Below are 24,852 nucleotides of genomic sequence, written 5' to 3' on the forward strand. Positions count from 1 at the left end.
ACAGCAATACTACTAAATTCTAATAATGTAACATGAAAAACACCATATGAGTGGTTTACTTAGCAAATACAATTGAATATTAGAGACTAGTATTGGGAAAAAATATATGGTAAGTGACAGCCATGTTATGTTCTTTTTTTCTTTTTTTGTAAGAATGTGAATAATTAAATTAGTTGTTTGTTGATTAGATTGGGAGACTCTGACACTGCTTGTTTTTTGTCTGAATTTGTCTTTTGTTTAGGCAGTTGGTCTCTGACATGCATATCTGTTGTTATTTTACAGACAGCATTTTTCCTAAACACTACTTTTGTTTCCTGATATTAACCTTTAATTTTCATCTGTTCTCTCCTTAGCTTTTAATAACCCACGACCAGGGCAACTGGGCAGGTTATTGCCAAACCAGAATTTACCACTTGACATCACATTGCAAAGCCCAACTGGTGCTGGACCCTTCCCACCAATCAGAAACAATAGTCCCTACTCAGTGATACCTCAGCCAGGAATGATGGGTAACCAAGGGATGATAGGAAACCAAGGAAATGTAGGGAACAGTAGCACAGGTAAGGGCTCAAATGCACTGTTACTTTACTGGGTTCTGTAACCTAATGATGTATTTCATCCACATCAAACTAGTAGAATTCTTCCAATGAAATTTTTCATGTTAGAAGCTAACATTTGAATGTAAGAAAAGTTTACAGCTTTTCACCATGAGAGTGGTACAGGAAGCATCGGAGAGCGTTCCAGGAAGCTGGCCTTTTACTCTGTGATCATTACTTTCAGAGGTTGCTAATTATTACTCCTCTACCATAGGCTCATTTCACTTCTGTTCCCGTTGTTGTTGGAGACATTGTGGTGGTGTGTGTAAAATAATTTGGTAGTTGCCAGCTTCTCATGATAATCTGCTGATAACCCCAAAACTTCCTGTTAATTGATGATCTGTGTTTGGAGAATTTCAGAATAAAAGTTTAAAATTCAGCCAACCTTTCATGCTTGTAAATGATACCATTCTCATTCAGAAAAATATTCATTAAAAATAAAAACTTTAGTCCGACTGGTGTGGCTCAGTTGTTGAACGTTGACCTATGAACTAGGAGGTCACAGTTCAATTCCCAGTCAGGGCACATGCCCGTTTCAGGCTCAATCTCCAGTTTTTTATGATGAACTGCTCACAATTTATAGCTTTCTTCCTTTGTTGAAATGAGGGCCTAAAGAAAAAGGTACTGAAATAATAGATATTATCAAAAGAACTTATATTGGTGGGTGTTTAATTTGGGGGGGTTGTTTGTTCGTTTTTGTATTTAGCTTAATATGTAATCCCTGTAACCATTTGCCATTTAGGTAGTTAACTGAAAATAAGAGTTCAATTTAAGGGGAAAAGATGGATTTTTTTACTTTCTGTTTTTCATAAAGCAATGAATCATGCTGTATTAAAATAGTTCATTCAACAAATACTAATTGGGTACCTATCCCAAGTGCCAGGAACTTACTACTTCACTAATTTGTATATTCACAGAAATAGTGCCATATAAATTTTGCATAATTTTTAAGACTATTGATTTATAGAAATAAAATATTGGTTTATGTAAATTTTATAAGAGAACAGGAGCCAATGACTTATTAAAGGTGGCTTCTTATTAGCAGAATCCAAGAAGACCTGAGTCCTTGTGGGAACTTGATATAAGAACTTGGGGATATACCTGTATTCAATTCTAAGCAACCCAGAGACCACTGGTATTCAGGCTGTCATCATGCAGTTAATTGCCTGTGCTTTGTTGAAAAAGAAAACGCTGAGAGAAACTCCCCCAGTTATAATTGCATTAATGTTGTTGAATTAAGGATGGTTTTACCTTCTGCTTTCTGGACTTTCTATAATCTCGTTATGTCATTTAGATAATATATTTTTTGAAAGCTAAAATGCCTATTTCCTATTATATGTTTGTAAAATTTAAATCTAATCTTAAAATAGTTTGTTAAATACATGTTACCATAATATTGTTCTAACTTTTTCAACCTAATTAAATGTCCTTCACTCTTAATCATCCTAACGGAGCACATTCTCCAGGAAAAAACCACCCACCATACACGGCTGCTCCATTTATTCAATGTACCCTATTTTTAGTTGTTTATTATAATTAAAGTAAATGAAAGCAAGTCATGTATTTGAAAGCAGAGCTTTTATACATCCGTCATTAAACATTTCAAAATGAAGGGTCCGCACTTGGGGTTTTTCCAGAACTTCTAGAATATCAAGTCTTGGCAAATCTCTGGCCGTTGCCAGCATCTCGGCGGCCGAGCAAGGGAAAGCAGACTCCTGATCCTGCTTACCAGTGTCGTGCTCCTGTATTATGTGTGGTCAACTAGCTATTAACATCTCAAGTATAAAAGGATTTTTACCAGTCTGCCCGAACCCATTCTAGATCTATACTCAGGAATGTGATGGTCCAGGCATATTGAAGTAGTAGGAGTTCCCAGCCTTGGCTACAAAGAACCATAGTAGAAAGATCGGGTCATTGCCCCATGCTTTGGAGGCTACCCGGCAATTTTAAAGCTTAACAAATTCTAATGCTCTGAAAGGCATAGGCGTGGGCTTCACGGGATAGTCTCCATGATTTTGGTTTATGATTAGAGTATTGATGATCAGTTTTTTACCTTGTTCCTCTTGGCCTCACCTCCCTTTTGGAAAGTAAAGCATTGACGTGTGTGTCAGCTAATGTGATTCACTTCCTGAGGAAGGAAGTTGGGGTTATCCACACGCCACAGCACCTGTTTCTGAGTACATATGGGAACAATTTTAACAGCTTTTCCGAACTATACAGAGTGGCAAGTCCGTGTTGTAAAAAACTTTGTAGTAATTGCCAATTCTTATTTCTTAGCCAACGGCCCACATCTGTCCCAGTGAGGGCCTTAGCTGTTGGGCTAGTTGCGTATTGCAGACTGGTTGTCTTGCTCAGAGTAAGATTGTGTGGTGTTCACACGTGCTGAGTATGTTTTCAGTTTCTGCATGTCTCTGTCTTCTCTGGCTTGCCTTCAGGGATGATAGGTAGTAACGCCGCCCGGCCCACCATGCCATCTGGGGAGTGGGCACCGCAGAGTTCCGTGCGAGTCACCTGTGCTGCTACCGCCAACGCCATGAACAGGACGCTCCAAGGAGGTATGATTCGGAATCCAGCCGCCAGCATCCCCATGAGACCCAGCAGCCAGCCTGGCCAAAGGCAGATGCTTCAGTCTCAGGTCATGAATCTAGGTAAGGTGGTGCTCCTGGCTTTGCTTCTGCTTTCCTAGACTAACAGCTCCAGAAGTGCTCCCAAGACAGGCTCCTAATTTGCCATTTAGGTGTCCCCCATGTCACGCTGTCAGAGTGGGATTTTGCTGGAACTCTGTATAAAAACTCAAAGGTTTTTCAGTTTCCTACGAGAGCCAGCTACCTTTGTGATGTTTTCTTTTCATTAAATTACCTAATTTCAGCTTCTATGGGCAGTGCGTGTCCCATATGAATGGTGTCTTTTGGAGAAGCATTTCAGTGATGCAGCAGCAGTTCCTGACTCTGGGTGAACATCAGGGTCACCTCACGACCTTCAAGTGCGGGTTCCTGGGCCACTGCCCTCCACTGTTAAACGGATTCTCCCGGTCCTCACGAAGGTGCAGGTCCTACGGAACGTCTCACAAATCGTGAGGATCAGTAGAATTTTGTTTGGATACAGCTCACATGTTATTAAAAATTAATGGTCAGGTATATTGCATGACTCCCTTTATATGAAATGTCCAGAATAGGCAAATCTGTAGAGAAAGTAGTTTAATGTTTACCTAGGACTGGGGGTCTGGGGGTGGGGGCACAATGGGGAGTGACTCCCAATGGTCATTCTTTGGGGGAGAATAAGAATATTCTAAACTTGATTGTCGTGGAGGTTGTACAATCTGTACATATACTAAACCCACTGGATGGTATACTATAAAGAGATAAATTGTATGCTATGCGAATTATAGCTCAATAAAGCCATTATTAAAACATATTAATGGTCAATGCAGCTCATACTCAAGATTATTTTTTTAATCATTGACATATTAACCTTCCTCTTCTACATTAGCATAGCTCAGATAAGTTGACGTTTATGTTCTGTTTCATATACTTAGATATTGTGCCATGACTAGGAGCTAACTGATGATGGAAGGTGCCACGGTTGTTTGGAGCAGGAGGTGCAGACTCCTCATCCCACCTCTGGCATCTGTTTTCCTAACCAGCAGCTTAAGTGCTCAGTGCATTTGGGGTTATTGTTTCTGAAAGATGACATTCTTGTCATTTGAGGTTGCATGAGAAATGCTAAAATATGACAGGAATTCCATGCAAAATTAAACTGGGAAGTTTTTTTAAATATTCCTTCATTTAAAAAACATCATAATAAATACCTATATCCAGAAATTTAATTTAGTCTCAGTCTTTCATCATTGAAAGGCATCACTCTTGGCTTCTGAGCTTTGCTGTATAACTGAGTTTTTCTGATTATAATGGAAATCTATTGTAATGGAAGACAGGTCTACAGATAATGATAACAGTAAAATTGTTAAAAAGCTAATATCATCATTAGCCTTAAACCTCTAAAAAGAGCTATTAAGAATGAGCATGTCTGAGCTACTGGCCTCCTTTCTGCTCCACCCTTACTCCCTGGAGAGTCACTGAACCCAATAGGTTCAGGAGCACGCACAGACCAGCGCCTCTCACAGGACCCCGGTGCCCTTTGGAAAGGGGGTCTGCCAAGCCCAGACTATTCTCATAATTACCACTAACACGCTGTTTGCCTTCCTCGCTCTCCTTCTCTCGCGGGGCTGGAATGTGGAAGCAAGTAGGAAATTCTGACTCTCTTCTGTCAAAGGACATTAAAGTGATTTTCAAAAATGTAAAACAACATCAGTAAAAGGTGGCGTTGGGTTTTTTTGTTTTTTCATTCAAAAAAGTTTGTGTTAACATACTGGGTTTATTATAATGATTTTTAAATGAAGTAATATTTTTTTCTATTGGCCAATTTTAATTCCAACAAAGTAAATTTCAGTAAGATACAACCCACATAGACAAAATCTTTTTTGACAAAGTGTAAAGGGTCCTCAGGGCAAGAAGAGGCGTAGAGCTGCTGCTCTGCACCACCCTGGAAGCGGTGATTAGCCTTGATATTCACTGCCTGTATTTCTGTATCAGAACAAAGAGTCTTATTTTCACCTGATTAGTGTTCCTCCTGTCTTTTTCATTTTCTAAAAACCAGATGTTTTACTTTGTATTACATAACAGAAATAGATCCTTCCCTGATTACAGGCTGTAAGATTTTTGGACTTTTGTCTTCTTCTTTTCTAGGACCATCTGAGTTAGAGATGAACATGGGGGGCGCCCAGTATAGCCAACAGCAAGCTCCTCCAAACCAGACCGCCCCGTGGCCTGAAAGCATCCTGCCCATAGACCAGGCCTCCTTCGCCAGCCAGAGCAGGTGAGTCCGGAGCCCCCAGGAGGTCCAGGAGAGCTGCTTTCCGAGTTCTGTACGTTATTTTACACAGGCCTGTGCCCAGAGTCAGTCCTCTCCTTTTAATAGCTGGTGCCTGATCAAACTGAAGAATTCAGATTTTGTACATTAAGCCGTTGAAATAGTTTTTTGAAAAAGAATGTGGTGTCTGATCAAGTTTATTGAGTTTTTTTGGTTGTGATTATCAGTCTAATCATTATCATTTCTTTGTAGGTGATCTTTTCTTTCTAATTGCTTTTGAACAGTTCTTTGTGTTTGCTGCGTTGTAGCTTTACCACAGTGTGTCTAGGTGTGGATTTATTGATACTACCTGGTATTTAGTATATATTGTTCATTTCTAAGAGTTTTATTTGCCCGGGTATTTTTCATAACCTCTTTCTGCTTGCTTATTTTTGTGATTTTTAAAAATATATATTTTTATTGATTTCAGAGAGGAAGGGAGAGAGCTACAGAGAAAGAAACATCAATGATGAGAGAGAATCATTGATTGGCTGCCTCCTGCATGCCCCCTACTGGGGATCGAGCCCGCAACCGGGGCATGTGCCCTTGGCCAGAATCAAACCTGGGACCCTTTAGTCTGCAGGCCAATGCTCTATCCACTGAGCCAAACCAGCTAGGGCTATTTTTGTGAATTTATCTTTATATCTTTAAATATTACAGTAATCATTATTTCTAATTTTTTTTATTCAATACTTTCAATATCTGGATTTCTTGAAGTTCTAAATCCAATGATTGACTATTTCCCTAAGTACGTTGGTAATTACACTGGGAGTTCATAACAGATCTCAGTTAGTGAAACATCTGGGATTGAAGTTGAGGGCACTTTTATTAAGGGAGAATTTGCAGAGGTCTCTGCCAGATGTGACGTCACTACTTACTTGGGTCTCCCCCAGGGTCCCTCAGCTCAGCCCAGCAGTCTCAGGGTAGCTCTTTGAATTCGCTTTGCTTTATGGAGAAAAACGCACCCATCACCCGTGGCTCGGAGAATGCCTGTGTTTCAGCTCATCGCTGTGTTTTGTTCTGTGTTATTCCCGGCAAAGGCAACATCCGTTGTGATACTGCGTGATCTCACTGGGTTTTAGCAGAGCACCGGAAGCCGGGGTTGCACAGGGGACTGAGGCCTGAGTGATGGCACTGCCCAGCCGGCCGGGTGGGCGAGAGCCTAGGGCAGGGAGAGAGCTGGGGCCTGAGCAGGAGGCAGTGGGCCCTCACAGGATGCAGGCTTTGCTTTCCAGGAAGCAAACTTCTTAGAAAACGTAAACTGGAGGAATTTGGCCTCGAGGCTCATATGTAAAGAGTTGGGGTTGGCCCTGACCGGTTTGGCTCAGTGGATAGAGCGTCGGCCTGCAGACTCAAGGGTTCCAGGTTCGATTCCGGTCAGGGGCATGTACCTTGGTTGCGGGCACATCCCCAGTAGGGAGTGTGCGGGAGGCAGCTGATCGATGCTTCTCTCCCATCGATGTTTCTAACTCTCTGTCCCTCTCCCTTCCTCTCTGTAAGAAATCAATAAAATATATTTTTTTTAATAAGAGTTGGGGTTGGAGGCTCCATGAAGACCTTTTTGCAGAGTGGATGTTTATGTCCTTCTGGGATTATTCTAGTCTCAAATCATATAATTCTCTTATCAAATGCACAAATGATGAAAGTCAACAGGGTTTCCTGGAGCTTCACCCAGGCAGGCCTCATTTCTAGAGCTGCTTAAAAATGCACATTTCTGAGTGAGTCCCTCTCTGGGATGTAATGCTTTCATCGTAGTCGGGGCAGCGCAGTGCAGGGTTGCAGTGTGTGCCCGTTTTTCTTTCTGTAAAGTGAGTAATAAAGGATTCAATGACGTTTTAAAAAATAGCGGAAGGTGAATATGTGCCCAGCAATAGGTTTGGTGAGAAAAGTAGAGAGCTGGTTATTGCAGTGAAAGAAAAGATTAAGGAAACTGATTAATAACTGTCTAAAGAAGGAAGGGTGCTCACCTGCTGTATGCCATTCGCTAAGGGGGTTGTGTTTTTATTGATTTCAGAAAGGAAGAGGGGGAAAGAGGGATAGAAACATCAATGATGAGAGAGAATCATTGATCGGCTGCCTCCTGCATGCCCCCCATCAGGGATCAAGCCCGTAACCCAGGCATGTGCCCTGACCAGGAATGGAACCATGACCTCCTGGTTTATGGGTCAGTGCTCAACCACTGAGCCACACTGGCCCAGCAAAACAAGTGTTTTCAAACCCCACTGTGCCTGTGAACTGCCTCTGGAGTCTCACTGAGAGGCAGGTCTGGGTGGGAGTCTGCCTTCCCCACAAAGCCCAGGTGATGCCAACACCGCTGGTCCTCCCACTGCACCGTGAGTGGCAGTGAGGCTGGAAGAACAGATAGGGAGACTTTGAGTCTAATTTCACAGTGTGGGAGGGTTGTTCTTTCCTAAATATGTCTATTTGGTATGTTAAAACCCACCTAGCCCGAACCGGTTTGGCTCAGTGGATGGAGCATCAGCCTACGGACTCAAGTGTCCCAGGTTCGATTCCGGTCAAGGGCATATGCCCGGGTTGTGGGCTTGATCCCCAGTAGGGGGTGTACAGAAGGCAGCTGATCAATGATTCTCTCTCTGAAATAAATAAAAATAGTAAAAAATAAAATAAACCCAGACATTTCCATGGAAATTTACACATAATAAAAATATAGTGCAATAATTAAATCCAACACTTGATAGTTGTTTTTGAATGAAATGTGAAAGATGACGTTCTAGGGAACTCATCCTAAGCCCAAAATTAGGATTTTCAGTTGCCCAAACAGATGAGAGTTCTGGTTGGTTGGTTGGTTGGTTGGTTGGTTTAAAAGGGAAGAATTCCGATTTTACTGAGTCCAAATGCAGAGTGAGCTGTGCCACGCAGGTTCTGGGGCTCACCGTGGCCTGTGCTGCCCCCTCGGTCCCTGTCTCCGGCCGTCTGTGTCTAAGAACTGTGTGAACAAAGTGTTTTCGCCACTTTAGAAGTCATTTCAGTCTTTCCGGGCACTCATCCCACTTATTGTATTTTAAATAATTGAGTTTGGAAGAAAGTTAAGACCAACTTCAAGGTAATCTTACTGCCTTAGAGCCTCAGAGGTGATGATAACAGGTTCTAACAACATCCCTCTTGAAACAAAAGGAAAGCAGTGCTTTTTAAAAATCCCCTCTGTTAGTGTCACCGTCACCATTTTATATTTTTACAACCCACCTGTTTAGGAATGGGTTTGTTAATGTTTATGAACCAAGCATTAGTTTATGTACATATTTCAAAAGGACAGTATGTTAAATCTCTAACATATCCCCATACTCACTGATTGTAGCTGAATTTCCATTTTCTGTAGTTCCATTGTGTTTTTTCCTTAGCTCACCTGGAACGTAAAAGAGAGGTTTGAAATATAGTCCAAAATGTATAGATGATTTGTTTGAAGATTTCTGTTGGACTTATAAAAGTGATTTTTTTTCTTGAAATAGAATCGCCGTCTTTCATGAAATAATTGAGTAACATTAAATTCAAATTTTTTGAGTTAACTTGGTTTTCTGTTGTTTGAAACGTACGTGAGAGTAAAGTTTCTTGTGTTGACTATTTCTCATCATGTAGTAGCTGCTACTTTTTTGCAGGATTTTGGGAATGCATGTGAAAAGTGAGGGTAATGGTACGGTTTCCCATGAGCCTATCACCAGTGGAGAGATGAGGGGCCAGGGGTGTGTGTGGGAATGAAGCTTCTGGAGAAACAGGAATTGAAAATTTTGAAGTAAAGCTAGACAAAGGAAATACTTGAATGCCCCACGTGAATAGCATCTTTGGGGAATGAGGTCTCAGCCTAAGAGACCTGGTACAGAGCCAACGTCCACTCTGGCCGACTTGAGCTCTTTTTGCATGAAGTTTACCACATCCAGATGTTGGTCACTTCTCGGGCATTTCCTTCTGCCTTTGCCGCCATGACATGCAGTCCTGTGGTTTTCTCCTGGTTGCTCCTCCCTCCCCTCCCTAAGCAGCGGTGAGGAGTGATCGGATCACACTTGTATTTAAAAGTGAGTTCTGGGAAGGTGTCGGCCGTGGGGGAGCTATTTCAGTGCCTGCTGTTTACCGAGAACCACAGCCATGGTGGGGAGAGGAGGCAGGTGGAGAGTCCCCAGTGAGGGCAGAGGCTGAGCGTGTGGGTGGGAGCCCAAGTGGCTGGTGCGTGCGTGTAACTGCTGGTAGCTCATGTGAGGTGCTCTGTCCTGTAACTGGGCCCAGTGCCTCGGAGGCAGTGGGGCTGCAGGCTTGGAGCCAGGGACAAGAGGTGAGGGTATTCTCAAGGGACACTTAATGGGGTGCCTTTCTTTTTTTTTAATATATTTTATTGATTTTTTACAGAGAGGAAGGGAGAGGGATAGAGAGTTAGAAACATCAATGAGAGAGAAACATCGATCAGCTGCCTCCTGCACACCCCCTATTGGGGATGTGCCTGCAACCAAGGTACATGCCCTTGACTGGAATCGAACCTGGGACCCTTCAGTCCGCAGGCTGATGCTCTATCCACTGAGTCAAACCAGTTAGGGCCGGGGTGCCTTTCTTTACCAGTAACTAGGGATCAGTGGAGAGTCTAGATTATTTTTAATGTACTGTGTTGTTACAACTTTTGGAAATTGTTGGCTTTAGTAATCAGCATTTCAGGATTTCTGGATTCTAGGCCAATGTGGCATATTCAGCTATCTTCAGAAAACATGTCGTATTCAACTGGGCTAAAGAAGCAGCTTCATCCCTTGATGAATCTGTGTTCATTTAAGAATGAAGTTATTTCCTCCAAGACATCATATAGTAACTCAAAGGGTACAAATTTAGACTATTTTGGAAAGATAAGTATCATTTCCCCGTTGGTGTTAAAGTGACTCAGGAGCTCTTTTTAAAAATCTCCCCCAATTTGTCAGTTAATTTCAATTATGGGAGTTTTATATACCATAGAATTTGGAGTTTAGTATGGTTTTATCATCTATTACCATATAGATTAACAAACATACTTTGCAGGTTCATGATCGGCTTCTCTTGGCCAACTCAGGAGCTTTCATGTTTCCGAGTCTTGCTTATGGGTGACTAAGAAGGCTCCTGTTAGTCCAGTGAAGTTTAGTCTGGCGACAGCCGAGTTCAGAAATTCATGTGGCTTTTATGTGCCTCTCGTGCTCTGGCCTCTCCCGGGTGGGTCGGCACAGCCTCCTATGAAATAAGACTATTCAATCAATCAGACTTTCCTAGTAAAGTTCAGGAAAAGTCCTTTGATCACTTCAGTGCAAAGTAAATATATATGTGCTTGTGGGGTCAGCGTCCATTTGTGGAAACATTAATGGCCAGGTGGGCCTTGGACTCGCATAGGTCATTTTGCTCTGTGTCCGGCTGGTACAGTATTTTACTACAAAGACCCTAGAAGGCAACTGAGACTTCAGTCCTTCAGGAATAACAGTGTTCTGCGATCAGCTAGCCTTTCCACGGGCCCAAGCCGAAGTCTTGTCTTTGCAGGCAGCCGTTCGGCAGCTCCCCCGATGACCTGCTGTGCCCACACCCAGCCGCCGAGTCTCCCAGCGACGAGGGCGCCCTCCTGGACCAGCTCTACCTGGCCTTGCGGAACTTCGATGGCCTGGAGGAGATTGACAGAGCTTTGGGAATACCCGAACTGGTCAGCCAGGTACGTGCAGGCGGAAGCTGGCGGGGCTGAGCATCTCGTGGGCACAGAGATGTTCGTTTCCTTTTGCCCACAGATAATCTGCAGTCTGCGTTTTACAATACCTTTTCACCTCGTGCCACTCTAGCTCTGGCTTCTCTCTCCCCCTCTCCTTGTGACTCCCTCATAAACTCTGGCCCAAGAACGGAAAACACTGGGTATGAGCTTTACATAGAATTTGGGTTATTCAGCTGAGAGGCAGAAACACAGGTCCAGCTCACCTAACGACAGGGAGGGACCCGCGGAATGGAACATTGCTGCCCTGATGGCCTTGAATGCTTTCCTCTGAAACCCAGTCTCCATGATCACCATACGAATCTTACGTTTGTGGGCCAGTGATAGGAAGCTATTTGTTCTAAAAGAATACTTTGCACATACAGTAGCAGAAGTCAATCTAGAGGTTGCTGTAACTCATTAATCATTTTGATCTTTGCATGGGTTTAGCCCACAACAATATTTAGGATATTTAAGCATTAGTGGGAATATAAAGAAGTTAACCAATTTTAGTGTACTCAGCTTCCTTCCTCCTGGTAATCAGTCGGTAACTTAAAGTAAGTCTCTGCTGTAAGATTACTTTATAGCAGTAATATCATAAATTATAACTAATTATAAGTAATATCATAGATAGTCTCATGAACTAGCGTAGCCTTTCTGAAGCTGGCTACCTAGCTAAGTTGGTGTGAAGCCGCCTTCCTGATTCACTGTATAAGGAGGAACCTAGAAAAAACGATCACGGTCGTGTTTCTGTCTTCCTCTCTTAGCAGCATGAATCATCTTTGTTTCTTGTTACTAAAAAGTACCTCCCAGTGTCGGGTCGTCTGACGTGCCGTGAGGTCTGCGATGAAGGTGGGGCAGTCACTGGAGACTTCTGAAGCATTAAAAACAGTCTCGTCATAATCCCCACAGTTCGCAGACATAAGTGGGAGTTCAGACTTGTCAATTCATATTGAGAACAGCAAAATGGAAAGAAATGACTTGATATAACTTGAAATACAGCAAGAAAGGAAAATGGAGTTTAACTATTTCCTGTGTGGCTGCTGGCTTTGCCTCGGGTGATAGTTAGAATTCAGCATTCAGTGTTGTTGTCCTTGAGTTTTGTCTCAGTGACATTTAAAAATGTGATCCTGGGTTTTGCTGAGTGCATTGTTTTTATCAAAACTGGCGTCATTTCATCATTTAATATCTTAGTCTTATTTTTTCCATTTCTTTGTATTATTTCTCTTTTGTCTCATCAAATACACCATCGTTATATCATGTGAAACTGAATTATGGAAGTCTGCTTATTAGTAGGTGGGGCTGCGAAATGTGAAGTAGTAGTGGACTTTATTTGTACTCATCAGAAATGTGTTTTCTTTGAAAATGGAAATTAAATGTTCTCTCTGTTAAAATTGGGCAAATAGATATTTATTTTTTAATTGATTTTTAGAGAGAGAGGGAGTGGGGGAGAGTAAAATGGATGTGAGAGGGAAACACCCATCAGCTGCCTCCTGCACACCCCCTACCAAGGATTAAGCCGCAACCCTGGCATGAGCCCTGACCAGGGATCAAACCAGCAGCCTTTCGGTGCACCAGATGATTCCCAAACAATGGCCACACCAGCCAGGACTAAAGATGGGCAGATATTTAAAGTTCTGAGGTAGTTTTGTGGATTTAGTTAGAATAGTAATTCAACAATGAATAGTTTCCCCCACAAAGATCCATCCACATTTTCAAAGCTATCATGGGGCCCTGGCTGGTGTGGCTCAGTTGGTTAGAGCATTGTCCTATCTACCAAAAGGTCGCAGATTCAATTCCTGGTCAGGGTACATACAGGAGGCGACCGATCAATGTTTCTCTCTCTCTCTCCCTCTCCCTCCCCCTTTGAAATCAATAAAGGTATATATCTTTTAATAAAATAAAGGCAGTGTATCATACTGGTGAGTAGCTCAGGTCCTAAGTCACAGACTGGACTGGAACCCAGGTCGGCTTCTTGCAATTTGTTTCACCTCTCCAAGTCTCAGTTTCATTATCTGCAAAATGGGAATAATGGTGGTGGGGGCCCCAAAACTGCTGATCCCAACTAGATACCAAGGTGGTTGCTCATTGAAATGAACTATGCAGGTATGAGTAATCTATCAAGAAAACATGAAACAGGCGCATTGAAAGTCCAGGTCAGTATCTGGTTGGTGGAGGGAGTAGGCAGCTTTCGTAGTCATGGCCCATGGGTCCCTTCCCTGGGAAGAAGTGACGGGGACGTCACGCCTTCCCCGGCTTCCTGCCTCACATAAAGGCTTTCCTGGAAAGAAAAGTGAAGTCAAGCTAAAAGTACCTTTGTGTAGTGAGGACAGTATAAAAGGCTTCAAATCTCTGCCAGTGAGAGAAACCAGCCTTAGATTCCCTCTGCTGTTGTTAGTTTCTTTATTTCTTTGTTTATTCCTTGGGCTTTCTCTTCAGAGCCAGGCAGTCGATCCGGACCAGTTCTCGAGCCAGGACTCCAACATGATGCTGGAGCAGAAGGCGCCCGTCTTCCCCCAGCAGTACGCGTCTCAGGCCCAGATGGCCCAGGGGAGCTATTCTCCCATGCAGGACCCCAACTTCCACAGCATGGGGCAGCGGCCCAGTTACGCCACACTCCGCATGCAGCCCAGACCCAGCCTCAGGCCCACAGGCCTGGTGCAGAACCAGCCGAATCAGCTGAGGCTCCAACTGCAGCATCGCCTCCAAGCACAGCAGGTATGTGCTCTGTGAGTGCCTGGAAGCCCGGGGTGGAGGGTGGAGGGTGGGTGGCACAGGGAGGACAGATGTCAGATGGAGCAGTAATTGTGTGTCCCTTGGATGCCTTCGATCTCATTCCATGCTTTCTAGGAGGGTGACAACTTCTCCAAGATGATCCTATGATTTTCATACTCCTTTCTTTCTTTCTCCTCCACTAACTCCAGTACAGAGTAGCTGTCCTTGCATACGCTAACTCCATTCTTTACTAATGGTCTAATCTTGAGCTCTCTGAGCCTCAGTTTTCATTCTGTAAAATGGGCTTGTTGTACAGTACAGGGCAGTATATGTATATTTAAGGGACCCAGCACAGTTCCGAGCCCAAACCAAGCACTCAGAACACCAGCTGCTCCTGTCAGGAGTCCTATCTATGACAGAATGGTCCCTGTCAGCAGATTTCTGTGATACAACAGGTAATCATGTTGCGGGCTTTCCAATCTCCTTTCGTTTCTCTGAGTGGTGAGCACCTGCCTTTTTCTAGTCTTCCTCTTGGCCTCCTTTCCTGGTCATTCTCCTCCCTTTCAAACAGTTGTTTTCCGAACAGTCCAAAATAATTTCCCAGTTATAAGCAATGTGACACCTCATTCAGAACTGGCTTCCACAAGAATCCAGCTACAAGCCCGGGGCTTCAGTGTCCAGCAGCAGGCAGATGTTGGGTGGAAGGTGATTTTGTTAGGAAGATGATTTGAAATAAAATTCATAGGGGTTTTTTAATGTCCTGATTCCTATGTGTATCCATTTAGAATCGCCAGCCCCTTATGAATCAAATGAGCAATGTGTCCAATGTGTCCAACCTGACTCTGAGGCCTGGAGTACCAACACAGGTAAGGGGCAGCCCCTCCATCAGCTTTCGCTGGGTCCATTTCTCCCCGCTTGATGCCCCACGTGAGGTAACTGAGGTGCCAGATGTTCTGACGACCACAGGGGATCTGTAACATCATTCAGTCATCTTTCGTGGTTCCTCTTAACCATTGCCATTGTTATTGCGGCTGCAGGCAACTCCATTATTCACATGTTGTGTTCCATAAAGTTATTGCAAGCAAGAATTAGCGGACACAGAACTACTGCTCCTAGGAGAAGTAGAGGGTTAGGTTCCTATGAGCCTCTGCTCACAACATTTTCAGCAACCTAGCAATACATGACCTTGTTTTAGGTATGTTTCTGTTTGAAAACAGCTTATTTAATGGGTATTGTTCAGTCTTTGACATTTGAACTCACAGACAATAGTCCTGTAACTCACCTAATGCAGTCTGAGGGTGGGAACCAGAAGGCGGAGTCAGGAGGGAGCAGGCACAGGGAGTGTCTCAAATTATCCACTGCTTTGCACATATCTGTAAATGACGGCAGTGCTGTGAATATTGATTTGGGATACAAATCAATCTTAGTGAGGAAGGGAGTGCACAGACAAGGAATCCACGAATAAGGAGGGTCGGCTGTATATTGCGAGGGCCCCCAAGTGCCGGCATCTCTTCTCGTCACCTGCCCCTGCCCCCTCTCTCCCGGCCTCTGCTCAGCCTTTTCTGAAGGGCTTCAGGAACCCTTTGGCACAGTGATTTGGTTTCCCCTTTGGACTTGAATGAGACTCTGAATTGCCATTCTCAAAGTTGACGTTAGAGTCCTCTGACAGGAGGGACTGGACTTACCGTGAGGTCCTCTCACTTCGAGCCTCCAGTTAATTGGTGCTCACATTGGGCTTACCTGTGTGCAACATTGGGCTTACCTGTGTACGTCATGGCACGTTTCGGAATAATCATCTCTGTAGAACTTAGAAGCTCACATTCTCAACCACAGTAGTTGTTCAGCTCTACAGTGTTCTTTCCATATAAATGTATTTTCCAAATAATTTTGCACGAGGCTGTACCATTATTTTTATCCTATTTCTAATATACACTTTGTTTTTCAACCTGTGTGTACTCCAACGTTTTCCACCCTGTGCTGCCCCCGTTTCAGGCACCTATTAATGCCCAGATGCTGGCCCAGAGGCAGCGGGAGATCCTGAACCAGCATCTCCGCCAAAGACAGATGCATCAGCAACAGCAAGTTCAGCAAAGGACTTTGATGATGAGAGGCCAAGGGTTGAATATGACATCAAGCATGGTGGCTCCTAGTGGGATGCCCGCAACTATGAGCAACCCCCGGGTCCCCCAGGCAAATGCACAGCAGTTTCCATTTCCTCCAAACTACGGTACTGGACTTACATCCCCACCACCTTTCTCCAGTCCTTTCTCCCCAGTGTCCCCCAGTCCTGGGTCACAGCTCCTCTCTCACAGCTCTTTGCATGGCTCCCAGATGGCTCTGGCTAACCAGGGAATGATAGGCAACCTGGGAGGACAGTTGGGGCCTGTCAGGAGTCCCCAGGTCCAGCACAGTACCTTCCAGTCTCTCAGCTCAGGTACCACCTTTTCTCTGAGTGCAGGTCTTACTTTAAGAATGACCGAAGTCAGTGCGAGTGTGTACGGTGCATCCACCAGTCGTGCGTGTGCGTGTGTGGATCTATGTGTTTATGTCCGTGTCTGTAAACACAGGTGGATATATATATGTATTTATATTTGAACCTCTGAGTCTGACTCAAACAAATCAAAAGACATACACAAAATGTTGAAAGTCGTATAGAAATGTAAATATTAGACACATTCTACAACTTTGAAAAATAAAGACTTCAAAGTTTATACCAGATTTTTAATGAATAGATAATCCTTGAGAAATGCTATATAGGAACCACAATGGAAGGCCTCTTGGTTTTCTTCATATTGATTTGTTGGGTCAGCCTTAAAAGGCAAGTGTGCAGTGTCATCAGTGTTAATATTCATGTGCATGTCATGTTCAATTAATAGTTGAATTATTGACAAAAGTAAGTGCTTACATTAATATTCAGAATGACTTTGCCTATCTTTTGCCAGCTTTATCTATAAGTAACTATCAAGTATTTGTGTTTCTTAAAAAAAAAAACAACACTAAAAAATACACAGAAAGATAATGTGCAGCTTTTTCCTGTGTGATCTTCAACTTTTCCTTTATAGCTAATTTAAGTATTGATTAAATATGCATGTTTTACATGTCTTCTGGGCAAAAACCTGCTTATCTCAACATCACCCTGAGATTTCCCGAGAAGTTGCCTCCTTTGTTTCCAAGCTCCTCTCCTCTATTTCCTTTTTGATGGTTTAGAACAGTCCTCTCAACGTTTTCCCCCTATTTAGTCTAAATGCCATTTGCTTCTAAACTGAACAAGAAGCTTGCATTGAGCTGTTTCCCTCTTCCTGCTAGTCCTGGCTAGCACTGCAGTACCATCCAGCCCTTCCTGAAGACAGACGAGCTCACCGTGGATGCAGTTGCTTATTTGTAAAAATGCATCTGCCTTATAAAGAATGACATTAATTCAGTAAAAAATTATTCAAATATATTGACTTTTTATATATTGTGAAATTTTAGTTCTGTTTAAACAGTCCTTATAGTGACATATAAAAATTTAAAGACTACTTCAGGTTAAAGAGAAATATATATTTGATCATTCTTGATTTGGAAAGGTTTATGGTGGAAAATAATATTTTCTCTCCCTACCTCTAGCCATGATAGTTAATATGGTTCCTAAGAACCCCTGTAACTACTGTGAGAATTAAGACAGAGAGATATTTTTCTTCACACATTTTATCCCACCTTGGAAGCTTTTTAAAATATATGTAATTAACCAGTACGTGAGCAGATATTTGAAAGTAATTCTCTGTGTGTATTTAACTTGAATGCTCTCTTTCTTTTCACTACAGTCAAACTAACAGTCTTCTTTGGATTTCTATTTTGTTTTTAAGGAATAAGTCAGCAACCTGATCCCGGTTTCACTGGGGCTACCACACCCCAGAGCCCTCTGATGTCGCCCCGAATGGCGCACACGCAGAGCCCCATGCTGCAGCAGACCCAGGCCAGCCCCGCCTATCAGGCCTCCTCTGACATGAACGGATGGGCACAGGGGTCCATGGGTGGGAACAGGTATGCTGTGTTCCTGTGTCTTTTTTATGTAAATGATCACCAGGAGATCTGTCTGTAGACCACAAGTCTCTTTTCTGTGCTTTTCTTAACTCCTTTACACAAGCAAGCGATACCAAATAAACTGCTAAGTAAGCCAGCTTGCTTTTTCTAGAGCAGAAGTCCCAGAATTTGAAAAAGCTTAGCCTGAGGTCTTTTCCTTGGAAGTAAAAGGAGCCCCCTAAGAAGGTAGCACCCCGCCCGTGTATGAAACTGCTGAAGAAGGCAGTGCCCTCGAAGCCGTCCTTACCAGTGCGTGTAACAAGGGAACAACCACAAAGCTTGTCCCGTACAGACACGAGGGTGGGAAACAGCCTTCCCGACCTCCCCGGTGCCGCGGCCGCCCCTGAGCACTGCGGGCCCTGCTGGCTGTCCCACCCTGGGCTCTCTCCACCGGGGTTTCTTCACTCTGAAGTGAATGCCGGTGGAGCAAGTGCTCCAAGCTGCCTGCCTGTTTGCACTGGGCACTGACATTGTCATCTTTTCATTGCCTTCCAGCATGTTTTCACAGCAGTCCCCACCTCACTTCGGGCAGCAGGCAAACACCAGCATGTACAATAACAATATGAACATCAATGTATCCATGGCAACCAACACAGGTGGGATGAGCAACATGAACCAGATGACAGGACAGATCAGCATGACCTCAGTGACCTCCGTGCCTACGTCAGGGCTGTCCTCCATGGGTCCCGAGCAGGTGAGCACCCTGAGGAGCCGTGTCCTCCGATCATCACGTTTTGTCTATTTCTTCATTTCAGTGAATCTTCCCTGGTACTCAGCATCTGCTGTCAACTCCCACATTTATTTTGAGGAGTGTTTTTTCACCTATGTTAGTGCGATTATCAGGAATACTTGTTAATGACAAAATACACATCAGAGAATTTCTGACTGCTCAAGCATCTTTGAAAACATTTCTTAACTTTCTTGTCATTTAAATTTTTCTCTTATTTGATGAATTTAGCAACAGCTAAAATGAATCTCTGAACATGGAATGGTGAATGTGTTTTCTAAATAGCTTTATTTGGATTTTTAGTTTAAGAACTGATTTTTTTTTCTAAATATAAAACCAGATGAATCACAGGCCAAGCTACCTGCCATCCAGTTAGCTTTAAATGATACTTCACTCCTGCAAGGAGGCTGATAGGGGTGACCCAAAACTAGTTCTGTCATCTTTGGATGTGGATGCCATGATTTTCTTGTCAGTATTTTTTTAATGGTGCTGTTTTGTGTTGAACAACATTGAAACAGTTCTCCCACTCCAAAATGTACACCAGCTTCACTGGTGGGGAAGAGACTCAACGCATCTGGTATCTCAGGAGCCAGCCTGGGACTCAGAAAGCTGGGTGGGGCTGAGCCAGAGGTAAAGGTGTGGGTTAATCATTTTAAAATTGTGTTTATAGGAAATCTTATTTTTAAGGGCCACAAAATGCTTGGCGTTCTACTTCCTCAGTCGTTCATTCAAATTATAGATGTGGCAAGGACCCTGAATCGGATTTCATATCTGGAGAAATTGAGACAGGGAAAGTTTAAATGACTTACCCAATAAGCCATTGATAGCACCATGAATTTCAGTTAGATCACAGTTGTGAGAAGGTGAAGATTAAGTTGGATTAGGTCTATTTCATTCTGAGGTTGGTAAACCACAATTTACTGAAAATTTACAGAATTTTGCAGTGCCTCAGTATTTTATTCTATAAGAAGGTATTAATAAAAATTCGTAGTGGTAGTGCTCGCTTTGGCAGCACATATACTAAAATTGGAACGATACAGAGAAGATTAGCATGGCCCCTGAGCAAGGATGACACGCAAATTCGTGAAGTGTTCCATATTAAAAAAGAAAAAAGAAAAAAAAATTCGTAGTAGTGCATGAAATGTAGTGTTGATGTTGAGTTTTCTATAAAAATGGGCCACTAGTGGTTCCTGGTTTCCTTTCTAGGAGTAGTGAGGGCTGCTGAGATGGTCTAATCTAGTATGGGTCCTAGTCAGCCTACCCAAGTGTAAGTGCTGCATTTGCAATAGTCCCGATGGCTCTGAAACTTCTGCATGGATTTCAACCTTTCAAATATCACAGTTATTTTGGAAGCCCCCAAAACACAACTGCAGTGTGTGTCTCATGACAGAATCCTCTATCAGCATCTGTACGTTCACTTTGCCGTTTGTAAAAGACATGTCACAAATGCTAATGATCAGCTCACTTAGTCTTGGAGGAGTCCCCAAATTCAGCTCTGTTTTGGATATTCACACTGGCTCTGACTAATCTATAATTTGCCTGAGTAACCAAGGATATGAGGAGCCTTTCAGATGTCTTCGAAGTCCCAAATATGAGTCATTAGTCTAATTCAGCCCCCAAAATGAACATGAAATGATATGAAAATGTTTCTAATATGATCATCTCTATTGAATTTCTTTTTTTTATTATTGATTTCAGAGAGGAAGGGAGAGGGAGAGAAAGATAGAAACATCAATGATGAGAGACAATCATCGATCAGCTGCCTCCTGCACGCCCTCTACTGGGGATCGAGCCCACAACCTGGGCATGTGCCCTTGACCAGAATCGAACCTGGGACCCTTCAGTCTGCAGGCCGGTGCTCTATCCACTGAGCCCAACCAGCTAGGGCTCTATTGAATTTCTATACAGAATACAAATAAAATTTAATTTGAAGGCAGCTAGTATATTAACATGTATTTATTTTCATGTTTCTCCATACGATAGAGGACTACCATTTTTACATAGTCATCTTTCCCCATTATTTACTCCTAAATTCCAGCAAGAGGAAGGCTGGTGGTTGGTTGTTCCCCACCACACTTCTGGACATCCCGCTAAAAATACCTGTTGTCCTGTCTTGTTGCCCTCAGGTTAATGACCCTGCTCTGAGGGGAGGCAGCCTTTTCTCAAACCAGCTGCCTGGAATGGATATGATTAAGCAGGAGGGAGACGCATCACGGGTAAGAAACAGTGAAGAAATGTGCGAATTGGGTAAAGTGAGCATGAATGTTTTATAGACCAAAATTGGCAGAGTGATTGAAGATAGTTATAATGCTTGTGATTTTTTTAAAAATATCTTCTAATTTTATCTGACTTACAATGGTTCTGTGTAATTATCCCTTTAAGCTGATTTTAATTGAGCTGATGGTGATGTATGAATTAAGAACACTAATTTTGCCCTGGAATGATATTATAGCAAAGCAGAACATAAAGTGCTGGTGAATTAGTCATATTAGGGCAAGCCATTGAATTTATGTTTGCTTACATGTTTGTCTATATACCATTTTGTTTAGGCAACAATCTTGTATATTATTTCCTTGTTACCTTGACAGTTGTTCTAAGGGGAGTAATAGCACCATGTTCAACATCTAGTCTTGAAACAGTAGGCTAATTAGTGCTTAGAACCCAGCGCCTTGTGGGCCTAGCAGGGGCTCGGTTATAGGAGGGTTTTGTAGTACTTATAGCCTTGCCCTGGGGGGCTCTTAATACAAGGGATATGTAAGCACTAGATACTCTCTTTTAAGTTAAAAATTCCCTCTCAATGGAGAAAATGTAGAATTGATGTTGAATTTCCTACCAAAAAAAAAATGGATCTTGGGTGGTTTTGTTGAGATTATCATTCAAGTTTAAAAAGCAGTTGGTGGATTTTAACGGCAGAGTGTGTGCACTCGCCTGTGTGGCGTCTCTCATTGAGAGAACAGTCACCTGGCACAGAGGCCTGTGGGTGGGAGTCCGGGAGACGTTACCTTCTATGTACCCAGATGCACAACTCGTCTAAATGGTGGACGGATTGGTATAGAAACTCAAGCAGAAAATGGAGCCTATTTCATATGGACCATGTGTTTAGAATAAATGTGCCATCACATGAGGTTTGAAGTTGGCTGGCACCTCCCAGATGCCAGTCCTGCCTCCTGTGCACTGCGCCTCCCCAGGTGGGGCCTGGAGCTCAGGGGTGATTTATGTGCGGAGTAGAGGCTTGGAGCCTGGGCTGCACCTCCCAGGAATTCCTGGCAACGTTATTGGTGACGAGGCTCCCACAGAGGACAGCCAGCTGAGCCCAGAAGTGCCAGGGGCTGAACCTCTGAGCACATTGTGTCTGGGCGGGGCGGGTGGGGGGGAGGGCTCGAGTCCATCAGGCCTCCCTCCTTGACCTTTCAGTGTGGCTGGCTGCTGGCCCGCCACTTGGTGGGGTAAGGCTCCAGCAGCCAGTCCCCCTCCTGTCTGCGACGACCCGGGGATTCACTGGCCTTGTCTCCCTCTGCCGCTGCATCACCTCCAAACAGAAAAGACTGGCCTGGGTGAGGCAGAGCGCTCATTCTTCTTCAAAATCACAGGCGCTCCAGCGGGTATTGAGCACTTACTGCATGCCCATTCTCGCTGAGCTTTAAGTGACCTCGTTTGAACCACACAAGTGTTGGCACAAGTACAGCCCTGCCATGGGTCCCGCACCAGCAGGGAGTGAACCCGGCCGTCTGAGCTCCTTGTGCACCCTTCGCCCTGTACTCTGCTGCCCGCCTCGCAAAGGCTTTCCTCGGGGTTTTAGACAGCTACACACTGGAGAAGGCCAGAGAGGAGCAGGTTCTCTCCTTCCTGCTGCCATCCTGCGGGGAAGAGAACCCTTAGCCGAGCCCTTGGCCTCAGGCACTGTTTCTTAACCTTGGGGTGGGGAGGAACCTCTGAGAGAGGGAATGGCCTGTGGTCTCCAACGCATTTTTAGATGAGAAGAGTGAAGCTCAGGATTAGGTTGTCTGTCCCAGGCCACACAGCTCGGAAGCGGTGGGCAGGTCCTAGGAGTGGAAGGCCGCCCCGAGCAGCACCGGATACAGGAGGGAGAGGCAGGGATGCCCAAGCTCAACTAATGGCAGAGCTGCCGCTGGCGCTGGCGCTGGCGCTGGGCGCGGTGGAGAGGCAAGCACTGGGCAGGGAGGGCCCCGAGAGCCCCGGTGCCTGATGGGCACCACTAAACCTGGAACAGAGGGTTATCGTTAGGATCACACAAGGCGACTTCAGTAGTACAGGAGGCGCTCGCCATCAGAGGTGCCTTCGGAACTGAGCCGGCCACTTGCACCCTCTCACTCTCTCTGTTTCTCCCAGTCCCCTCTTGAGTCAGGCTTACCCATCTGTCCTCTGTTTATGCTGAATATTAAGGCCAGAGAACAGTCTGTCACGGACACTCTTGTTTCCTCCAGAGAAGGCTGTGTACAGTATATCCCTTCTAATCCATGAGTAATAGCGACATCACTGCCTGTGTCACCGGCCGCTGGTGTGGGCGCAGAGGGTTCAGTCACTTACCCCAGGTGCTGTGATGTGCTCTGTGCTGTTGCAAATCAAAGAACTTTTCTCAGAATTTTTATTGGTAATTGGGTTCTGTTTGCTGAGCTGAGCTAGAAACCACTGTGATTCATTATTAATTGAATCTGTGTTCCATTTATCTATAAATGGAGATTAAAATTATAGCTTCAAGCAGAGCTGCTATATACAACTGTGGACTTACCCAAAAACTATGTAGAGAAGGACAGATATTTTATTTTTACCAAAATGTATAGGACTTTTTATAGCATTCCTTTATATTTTCATATTTATACATATTAAAACTGAGTTCACTGCCCAGTTTCATGGCTCTTGTATAAAGTACAGTTGTGATTACTTGTATCTACTAGTGTTATGGAAACTAGGATTCGCTTTGAGTTGGTGATGATGCTGATGTTGATGTTTACTGAGCATTTATTATGTCCCAGGAACTATTTAAATGCTCTGTGTACATCCTTTTGTTTAATCCCCACACAGCTCTAAGGTGTATTAGGTGCAGAAGGGTTCAGTGACTCCCCACTCTGTGGCACAGCTAGGACGGCATGCCCCGCCCACCACACCAGCGACACCCGCCGCCCATGCTCACGTTCTGCCACTAACCTGAGTTGGCTCAGAGCCGCTTACTGATGTCGGTCCATGTTAAAGAACCCTGCCTTAAAGTTCTGAAGGATAGGAACCTTCTCCACTAGCATTTTTTCCCAGTTTAACTGGAATTTGAAGGATTTTTTTTTTATATATTTCAGTCAGAACCTTCAAGTATTTACATGCAAAATCATGTAGCGACACAAATTGGGGATAAACATTACAAAGAAAAGTATACGGGTGTTCTTCTAAAAGAGAAAATATAATCGGAGGTGTCCTGGGCTCACTTTTCAGGTTGGGAGCGGTGGGGGGGCGAATTGTGTAAGTGCCCAGGCAGGTAGCTCCACCTCTGGCTCCTAGAACACATGCGCTGGCCAGTTTCCCCAAATCGCTTTCCCAGGTGCTCTGGGGAAATCCATTATTCTGGGTTGACTTCCTCCCTGATCTTACTTAAACTAGATCATCGCTCATGGCCCTGATGTGCTAAAATTCTGTGTCTCGGTATCTAAATCCCAGGAGATGGCAGTTGTTATATGTTCCCACAGCAACTAATGTTCCCCCTCACATAACTCGGATCATACTGTTCTCTAATTGCCTTCCTGGCCCATTTAGCAGTGTTTTGATAGCAGTGCCAGAAATGGCTTGTCATGATTATATCCCCAGAACCTGGCACAGAGTAGGTACTCAATTAATATTTGCTAATGAAATATTAGCAAATAGTGAAAACTTGGGGGAGAGTGTATATAGTCAATAGCCAAAGAAAACGCATTGACAGATATACTTTCACCAGCCAGAGAAACATCTGCGCATGGTTCTTGCTCACTACAGTAACAAGTGTACAGCCCTGGGTATCCAGCCATTCAAATCGATTGTCAGCGCATAACCAACCAGAAACTAGCAAGAGTACCTGTGGAGCAAACACCCTGGGTGATGTAGCTTGCCAGAGAGAACACACCCATGGAACCTGGGAGTATCTCGGTAGGAGAGTTAAGAGGGTCCTTTTAGCC

The 24,852-nt window shown here is 43.9% G+C and overlaps 1 protein-coding gene and 1 non-coding gene across 7 annotated transcripts in view; both read left to right on the forward strand.

Moving 5' to 3' along the window:
• NCOA2 (nuclear receptor coactivator 2) overlaps positions 1-24,852 on the forward strand; it is a 268,578-nt gene that overhangs the window by 239,200 nt on the left and 4,526 nt on the right. For 5 of the 6 annotated variants that reach the window (XM_070392625.1, XM_070392628.1, XM_070392627.1 and 2 more), the window contains 10 exons: positions 354-560; positions 3,032-3,244; positions 5,342-5,471; positions 10,998-11,163; positions 13,633-13,911; positions 14,694-14,774; positions 15,901-16,342; positions 17,754-17,931; positions 18,466-18,664; positions 20,824-20,913. In XM_070392625.1, coding sequence (XP_070248726.1) covers positions 354-560; positions 3,032-3,244; positions 5,342-5,471; positions 10,998-11,163; positions 13,633-13,911; positions 14,694-14,774; positions 15,901-16,342; positions 17,754-17,931; positions 18,466-18,664; positions 20,824-20,913 — 1,985 coding nt within the window. The remainder of the gene's footprint in view (positions 1-353; positions 561-3,031; positions 3,245-5,341; positions 5,472-10,997; positions 11,164-13,632; positions 13,912-14,693; positions 14,775-15,900; positions 16,343-17,753; positions 17,932-18,465; positions 18,665-20,823; positions 20,914-24,852) is intronic. The other variant, XM_070392631.1, reaches the window with a different exon arrangement.
• LOC138993588 (U6 spliceosomal RNA) lies at positions 19,694-19,800 on the forward strand. Its single transcript, XR_011468304.1, has one exon. It is a non-coding gene; the product is annotated as a U6 spliceosomal RNA (small nuclear RNA).

Source organism: Myotis yumanensis, unplaced genomic scaffold, assembly GCF_028538775.1.
Source record: "Myotis yumanensis isolate MYYU_CA2020_CCGP unplaced genomic scaffold, mMyoYum1.0.hap1 SCAF_15, whole genome shotgun sequence".
Taxonomy (NCBI): Eukaryota; Metazoa; Chordata; class Mammalia; order Chiroptera; family Vespertilionidae; genus Myotis; species Myotis yumanensis.